The following is a 7,865-nucleotide window of genomic DNA, read 5'->3' as shown; positions in this document are numbered from 1 at the left end:
AATCAGCAAATCGATTTCACGCAAATATCATATTTTCGGCAAGCAAGCAAATGTACAAAAGCCCGCTCCTTTCCCCGTTTCCCGCTTCTTACTCTACACTTGTCGTTCTGACTTCCATTTTTATTTTAGAGTTTGTTTTGATCCGACACAAGCACGCGCCTGCCTCCGCAAGCATCCCCTCTGTCTAGTGCTTATTATATTTCTGTTCCTCTTTCCATTTTGTTCTTATTTTTTCATTTTGCTTTGAACTATGGTAAATTTGCTCAAAGTGTGGTGGCACGGAAAAATTTTTGGTATGGTGGCAGCCGACACTTCTCTACCGACACCGTCGGTCGAGTGGTGCACTCGTCGACGTGTGGTATATTTGGCCGACTGCACCCCAAAATTTCTGGCAGAAATTAGTTCACAGAGAAAATGCGCCTTCCCAGTTATAAACGTTCTCTGGTATTGGAGAATACTAAAGTAGGTTTGATCAGCAGCTTGTGTGATTTATTTAGCTTAAGTCGACCGGCATTCCGTTTCAATCCTCAGTAAATATACAAGATGGAAATAAAACAATTAGGTGAGTTGACAGGCATGGTGCAATATTCTATTAAATTGGGAGTAGAATTTTCAACATCGATTTTTCCGATATCAATGTTGTTCAGCCCGATATATCGCCATATCGATTTTACATGCAATGAATTAAATCGATTCATGACATCGATACTCTCTTAAATATCGAACATTCCTAGCTACAACCTGTAGTTATTGAATCATGGTATACCAGTAGAAAAGGTTTTTGTTTTTGTAGCTGTTTCGTGGTGAAAGTCCTTTAAGGTGACCAAATTTCCCCACAAGAAATTGAGCGCATGGTTGCTTTTGCATGTCAAAAGAACAAATATTAGAAACATTGAAAAAAAGTCTGAGGTAATACAGTCATATTCTACTAAAAATATAGACACTAGTGTGCGCTAATTAGATAATGTGATAATCATGTTTAAAAACTCTTTAAACTCTTATTTTTCACAAATTATATTGCAGATCAGATTGTTCCGAGCGGTTGTGTTGTTTACTAAGAAAATGCAGCCCTGTTGGTTTTTATTTTTCTATGGCATCGCGGTGAGTTTCTATTTCTTGGTAATTCGGTTTGTGAAATGGTAAAACTTATTGAAATTTATTGATTTGATGTGTTTAACATTTGATTAATGCAATTTTCTTTCTTTTCAGACCATAAATTACAAGCATAGCATCATCAACGGTGATTGCAAAGAAAACTACTGCAATCCCTTCGGTTTTTCCGAATCCCTTCGGAATTCCAACACATCTATTGAATAATGTGAGCATTAGAATTCCATAGTGCCAATTCATATCCTATTTTCTCATTTACAGACAAGACGTACTCCTTTGAAATCTCTCGCTGCTGCTGCAACAATAAGTGTGTCTGTAGTATATTGGCCATTGGGCTCTGTCACATGGTCAGTATTTATTGACGTGATTCGAGTATCGCGATATTTATTGATCTGGAGTGTTCTAATTGTATCTCCTTGATATGATGCCTACAACGTGGTTCTATCTAGACTAGGAATAGCTTTGCTACACTACCGCCGCGGCGCGCCGGCAGCTTTAACAATTTTATAGTGGTTTTACGTTCTTTGGCAAATTATGCTCTGGACCATATGGGGAGTTCATTTACATTTTAAATTCCACTGTCATCGTGATTGGAACTATGTGTAATGCGATAAAAGCATATAATTTGCAACCCTACTGAATTACTACAAACTACCTTGTATGAATACGCCCTAGGCTAATCTAGTACAACTAAGAACTTAGAATTTACGATATTTGAATGCGACCCTGTCATATGTACGACAGCTGCTAGGCTTATGTCAAAATGTGAAAAATATATTGGCGGCCCGCAAAATGGCGGCCACCTACATATATATATAAAAAAAGAACTTGGAAACAAAATGTAACAAAAAAATATAAAACGTAAAAAAAAAAAAAAAATTAAGTAAATAGTTGAAATAAAATTTGTTGGTGGTAGTTGCAACCATGGTACAAGTATTTAAAGCAAAGAAAATCCTTACAAAAATTACAAAACTCAAAAACTGACAACGCGCATAAATGCATATATATGCGCATACATATGTGGCGGTTACAAACAGTTACAAAAAAAATGTTAATTAAAAATATAAAGTGGTGGCGGTGCAGAACATTGAAAAATTAAACACTTGAGAACTAAACAAAATACCTGAATACAAAAGAGGAAAAATCCGTAAACGGTTATATAAAAAAAATACAAAAAAGCGGTGGTACCAAAATTTTTAATACTTTATAAAACAAAAATGGCTTAAGAACGGAAAACTTGAAATTAAAACAAGAAAAAAATCAAAAAAAAGCGGTTGTCCCATATTTGAACAAAAAAATAAATAAAAAGCCTAAAATCTGAACTATGAAAACGCGAAAGTGCTGTACATACCACAGTTAGTATACGTAAAAACGCGTCGTACATCCGTTGTATAACGGCATACAAACCACGCCATCTACCAACCGCAGCTGTACCCTTAAACACGCCATGCAACCGTTGTATAACGGCATGCGCACAACGCCATAAAGAAGCGTCGCTAAGCCTTGGCGCGACGCAAGACAGCGCATCGTTTTAGTACAGACTGCAGCGGGGGACAATCAGCGAAGAAAACAAGCAACAACAACAGCGAGTAGCAGATTCTTTTGGGTATGATGCACTACGTGCGAAACAACACAATATCTTTTTCGTAAATTCAATATGTAACAAAATTTTTGTAATTATGTATTTCATATATTTTTCATTATATTCATTTTGTCAAAAGGGTTTACAGAAGGTGAACGTACTGTAGAGAATTCGATTTCAGTTGCAGCACAAAAAAAATGTTTATGGTAAATAATAAAGTGACTCACCTTGACGTGTCATTGCCTTTCGAGTAGCTGAAATGAAAATAATTCATACAAAATTTTGATTTATTTACATTCGATTTCGATTTATGTAATGAAGAAAGTATTTGAAAAATAATGCAATGAAACAGTAAATAATTATGGATACGATTTTGTTGACTAACGAGTATGAGAAAAACACTCCTACGTCATAAACTTTTCCCAAAGTGGTTATCGAGGTGTGAATAAGAATTTTTCATTTGACGACCCTTGATTGACCCTTGCTCCTAATAGATGAGCCTTCGAGTGTGCCTCCAGAGAAAGCTTCGCTAAATATCAAGCCTTAACCGACAAAATAACGTAACCGACATTTTTTTCAAGATTTTGTTTTTGATGCAGAAATATTCCAAGAGCATCCAGATGCATTTCTGCATCAAAAAGAATATTTTGCAAAAAATGTTGCTTACGTTATTTTGGCGGTTAGGGCTCGATATATAAATTTGTATTGCCGAAATATATACATATGTATGTATATAGGTACGTAAGTACAGTCCCAAAAAAAAAAACAAAGTTGTTGTCTTTTTTAACGCACACCCCTTCATTTTATTCGTTTTGTTTTAACAACTATCCAAAAGCAAATTTTTTGCAATTCGGACGACGGCAACCCGTGCCGACTTGCAGTCGAAGTTATCAGAATAATCTTTGTGCAGTTCGCGTGTTTTGTTAACTTACTTATTTTACTTCTACATAAGGCAGTATTACTATACTCCATACAGAATTGGGGCATAATATTTAGTAAATCTGCGTTTACCAGGTACTCAGGATTTTTTCCAAAATACCATTAATTATAATATATTTCCAAAAGTTTACATAAAATATGGATATATGGGTATCAATCAAAAGAAAAACTCAAAACAAGATTGATTATAACTTTCGTTTTCAATTGTCCTTTTGGAACATGTCAAAAATTACCTTTAAAAATATTTCCGTCCTAATTTTTAATTTCCTACACAAAATTATGTTACTAGCCTACAAAAAATATACGTACGCATGCTGATAGTATCCTTATGTACATATACCCAATGCAATTGCGATGGCGCTAACGGATCTGGGCATGCGGTTCTAGCCCATCTCATGTGGCCAGCTCCTACTTTTATCAGCAACATACATTTAGAGAGACACTCAGTGCGATTAAGAGTATTCCAAAATGACTTTTGCAGGTGCTGCATTGACGAAGGGGAGCCTGAAACTGTCAGGCACTTACTTTGGCAGAGGAATTTTAAACGTTCTAAACGCAGCGACAAAGTTGACCATACGCCAACTGTTCAGATTTGTTGACTTCACGAGCTGGGTCAAAGAGCATTAGGGGTTTCAAGATCTCTGTGGTATCGCAAAACGGCCCAACTAATGGGACTAATTATGCTGATAAGAAAAAAAAAACAACCACGACAACCTAACCACCCAACGTAGTCATATTTTGGGCATCGGTTACGTTTCGAAAAGTTGGATTTATCATGGGGAGGTAAGTCTTGGAAAACTTTTCTTGTCTTCCAATTTCTCATATCAAAAACTCTTAACAAATTATATTGTCGGCTGAGTGGAAGATCGAACTATTTCGGCAGGCAGTAAGAACGTTCTATCTCAGAGTTCGGTTCAAAAACGCCCTATTTCAGCACATTTTCAATACATTTGCAATTAAGATAGGACGACTTCTGAGATTGGGTATTTTTCAATAAAATTCTGATTAAATAAAATTTGGCTGCCGACGATATGCACTTGAAAGAAACTTGAATGAAACAAAATTTTAAAAATAGTTATAATTATTACATTTCAGTCGAGGCTTTCAGATTCATTCATTCATCAGTTCAAAGTTATACTGCTAATACAGTATAATTGAAAATAATACTACTTTTATAACATCGCTTCTACTAAAAAGGGGAAGTAACTAGTTATTATTATTTCTTTTTTTTCAATAAAATTCTCACTATTGCCACATATAATACAGGCACAGTCGGCAAAGCACTGATGAGCATATATGTACATACTAATGTATGTGTGGTAGGTACATCCAGTGGTGGAAACAATACAGAAATCAAAAATGTTGGCAAGTTTTGGATATGTTTCTTTGGCTTATTTAATGTTTAATCATTTTTTATAAAAGTCTAACTCATTGCATGAAAAACAGGGTATAAATCAGGGACCGAGAACACTTTCCAGTTTTGGTTTAGTTTGGCACGGTAACAAAATGTAATGTCAAGAACATTCTCACAAAAAGCCGAACGGGAACAAAAGTATTGAGAGCAGTTTAAATGGAAACAAAATAAGAACAAAAGTTTTGGAAACGTTTCCGTAAAGAACAAAATGTGAACCAAACTCTCGAAAACTTTCTGAAGAAGAACAGAATGAGAACGAAATTTTCGGGAACGTTTTCAATGAGAACAAAATAAGAATGAATCGATGCTTTCAAAGAATATCAAATAAGAACAAAAGTCTGGGAAAGGTTCTGCTAGAGTGCGAAACGAGAACAAAAGTTTTGAGAACGTGTTGTAATTAAAGATCGGTTCCGTGACAATCGGGATAGTTAATACTAAGCCAGAGGAAAGCTGGATCATTTCAACTTCCAAATCATTTACCATTAGTGTCAACTGTAAATTTCTGGAACAAATTTTCATTTGCTGTCCAAGACAAGATCGTGTCTTAAGTCTTTCGTTGATTTTATTTGCACAATTATCTTTCAGTTCTTTTTGATTAATTTTAATATAAAAACATATCAAACTAATGGGACGCTGTGACAAAAATTGCCTTCATCTGACAAACTGTTCATTTGATGTCAAATGTCGTTTCTTTACGAATTTAAAACTGCAAAGTTGGCATCGCAGTCATGTAATGCTTGGTTTTCATTACGTCAATTTGATTGACAACATAAACTGCCTTCTCTGCCATCGTCGTCATATCTTGCTGAAAGCGTTTTCATTCAGCTCCATGAACTGACATAAAAGCGTTTGTCAATGATTGTAGACAAATCTTGGGGTCAATCGACTGACATACCGTTTCCACCATAAATGTCAAAGCAGTGTTTTTAGAAGAAGAAGAATTAGCTGTCAAAGCAGAAAAAGTAACTGACCAAAGTGAAAATTTCAAAGGACTGGCTACGAGCTTAAACAATTTTTTTATACAATAAATTCAATCAATGCAAAACAAAAAGAAATGAACAAAAAGCGAGCTTCGATTGCCTTTGCATCACTTTGTTTGATCGCGACTTTAAAAGCGTGGAAAAAAAATAAATGCTTGAAAAGAAATAAAAAGCAATGGTGGATTCGTCCAGGGCTCAGACACAGGGCCACCAGTGGTTTCTACTCCACACTGCGTTTTAAATTACGTCAGCAGGATCCTCAATGGTTTAAAAATTTTGTGCGAATGAGTTGTGAAGACTTTGACTACCTGGTGGAGCATCTCACACCATACATTGGCAAGAGCAATACCCGATTCAGGAAAGCAATTTCAGTCGGCGAAAGACTCGCCGTAACTTTACGGTATCTGGCTACAGGAGATAGCTTTTCAAGTTTAATGACGGTTTTTCTTATTGGTAAAACTACAATATGCCACATAGTACATGAAACATGTGCTGCTATTTTTACAGCATTGAAAGATAAGTTTTTAAAGGTGAGTATTTTGAAATTTATTTCGATCACTAGTGTGAATAAGATGGAATATGCATTCATTTATTTACATAGGTCCCAAATACCCCTGGACAATGGGCAGAAGTAGCAGATCAATTTGCAAAGCGTTGGAACTTTCCAAACTGTTGTGGTGCTTTGGACGGTAAGCACATAATGATACAGGCACCTGCTAACTGTGGCTCCGAATACTTTAATTATAAAAAATTCAATAGTATTGTTTTAATGGCTTTGGTGGACGCAGAATATAAGTTTCTTTTTGTAGAAGTTGGAGCATACGGCCGCGAATCTGATGGAGGTGTTTTCGCAAGGCAAGTTTTGGACAATATATCCCCCCATCTTATATTCATGTAATATTCATATTTATATGTGTTTTTCATTTTAGATGCAAGCTTTCAAGTGCTCTTGCTGACAACACTATTAATTTTCCACCCCGCAGACCACTACCGAATGAGGCAGATCCAATGCCATTTGTCATTATTGCAGACGATGCCTTTCCGCTGAAACCATACATTTTGAAACCATTCTCTTATCGTGAACAAGTAATGTCGCATAAAATATTTAACTACAGATTATCACGAGCAAGAAACGTGGTTGAAAATGTGTTTGGCATATGCGCGGCACGGTTCAGGATCCTTAGAAGGCCAATGGATGTTAAACCTGAGAACGCAAAGACCATCGTTCTAGCAATTTGTGTTATACATAACTTTTTAATATCAAGAAACTCATCCTATTTAACTAGAACCGACACTGACAATGAAACAAACGGAGAATTAGTGGCGGGTAATTGGCGATTAGAACTTGGACCAAACGGAAAGCTAATTTCACTTCGTGCAAGTACCACTCTGGGTAGGCCAGCAGATGATGCAATAAATGTTCGAGCTGCTTTTATGGAGTATTTTATGACACCGTATGGAGAAGTCCCATGGCAATATAATAGAACGATTATTCACAACTCATTTTAAAAGTCAGTGGCCCGTAGTCATAGTCAAAATAAAGTCGACTTTAAAGTTAGTTGCAGCTTTTTGACATAATTTTCAATGGGATATCTGTCAACAAAGCTGCAACTAACTTTAAAGTCGACTTTATTTTGACTATGACTACGGGCCAGTAACTTCGCTTAGATGAAATTTGTTAGTGTAACTCTTTGCAGTGTTATATTTACCCATATAACTAGTTTTTTAATTGATTTGCATTCTAATATTAACCAATTACCCACAGAATTGAGTACATTTTTTTTACCATATTCTCGATGTTTTTCATGATAAATCGTTTAAATTAACGAAAATGTTTATC

The 7,865-nt window shown here is 35.7% G+C and overlaps 1 protein-coding gene and 1 long non-coding RNA gene across 7 annotated transcripts; both read left to right on the top strand.

The window, feature by feature from the left end:
* Positions 1 to 8: 8 nt before the first annotated feature.
* LOC108363742 (uncharacterized) lies at positions 9 to 1,998 on the top strand. Of its 2 annotated transcripts, none has more exons than XR_001847653.1 (4): positions 9 to 562; positions 1,024 to 1,101; positions 1,210 to 1,318; positions 1,372 to 1,998. It is a non-coding gene; the product is annotated as an uncharacterized LOC108363742 (long non-coding RNA). The 2 variants fall into 2 exon arrangements; XR_001847652.1 differs by lacking the exon at positions 9 to 562 and adding an exon at positions 767 to 909.
* Positions 1,999 to 5,786: 3,788 nt separating this feature from the next.
* On the top strand, positions 5,787 to 7,612 carry LOC108363746 (putative nuclease HARBI1). 5 transcript variants are annotated; one of them, XM_017617208.1, is made up of 4 exons: positions 5,787 to 6,555; positions 6,627 to 6,714; positions 6,835 to 6,880; positions 6,955 to 7,612. In XM_017617208.1, the coding sequence occupies exons 1-4, from the start codon at positions 6,100 to 6,102 to the stop codon at positions 7,532 to 7,534; spliced, it is 1,170 nt and encodes a 389-aa protein (XP_017472697.1). In that variant the 5' UTR covers positions 5,787 to 6,099; the 3' UTR covers positions 7,535 to 7,612. The 5 variants fall into 5 exon arrangements, with proteins under 5 accessions (XP_017472697.1, XP_017472700.1, XP_017472696.1 ...); XM_017617211.1 differs by having other exon boundaries at positions 6,785 to 6,880; XM_017617207.1 differs by having other exon boundaries at positions 6,627 to 6,880.
* Positions 7,613 to 7,865: the final 253 nt, after the last annotated feature.

This window comes from Rhagoletis zephyria, unplaced genomic scaffold, assembly GCF_001687245.7.
Source record: "Rhagoletis zephyria isolate East Lansing unplaced genomic scaffold, Rhagoletis_zephyria_1.1 Rzeph_scaffold_01356, whole genome shotgun sequence".
NCBI classification, from domain to species: domain Eukaryota; kingdom Metazoa; phylum Arthropoda; class Insecta; order Diptera; family Tephritidae; genus Rhagoletis; species Rhagoletis zephyria.
Note: the sequence above shows the minus strand (reverse complement) of the source record. Positions and strands in the feature narration are given on the sequence as shown.

Coding starts and splice junctions, on each gene's coding strand:
- LOC108363746 (XM_017617207.1), top strand. CDS start 6,100: ATGAACAAAAAGCGAGCTTCGATTGCCTTTGCATCACTTTGTTTGATC. Junction 6,556..6,626: donor TGAAAGATAAGTTTTTAAAG/GTGAGTATTTTG, acceptor TTATTTACATAG/GTCCCAAATACCCCTGGACA. Junction 6,881..6,954: donor GATGGAGGTGTTTTCGCAAG/GCAAGTTTTGGA, acceptor TTTTCATTTTAG/ATGCAAGCTTTCAAGTGCTC.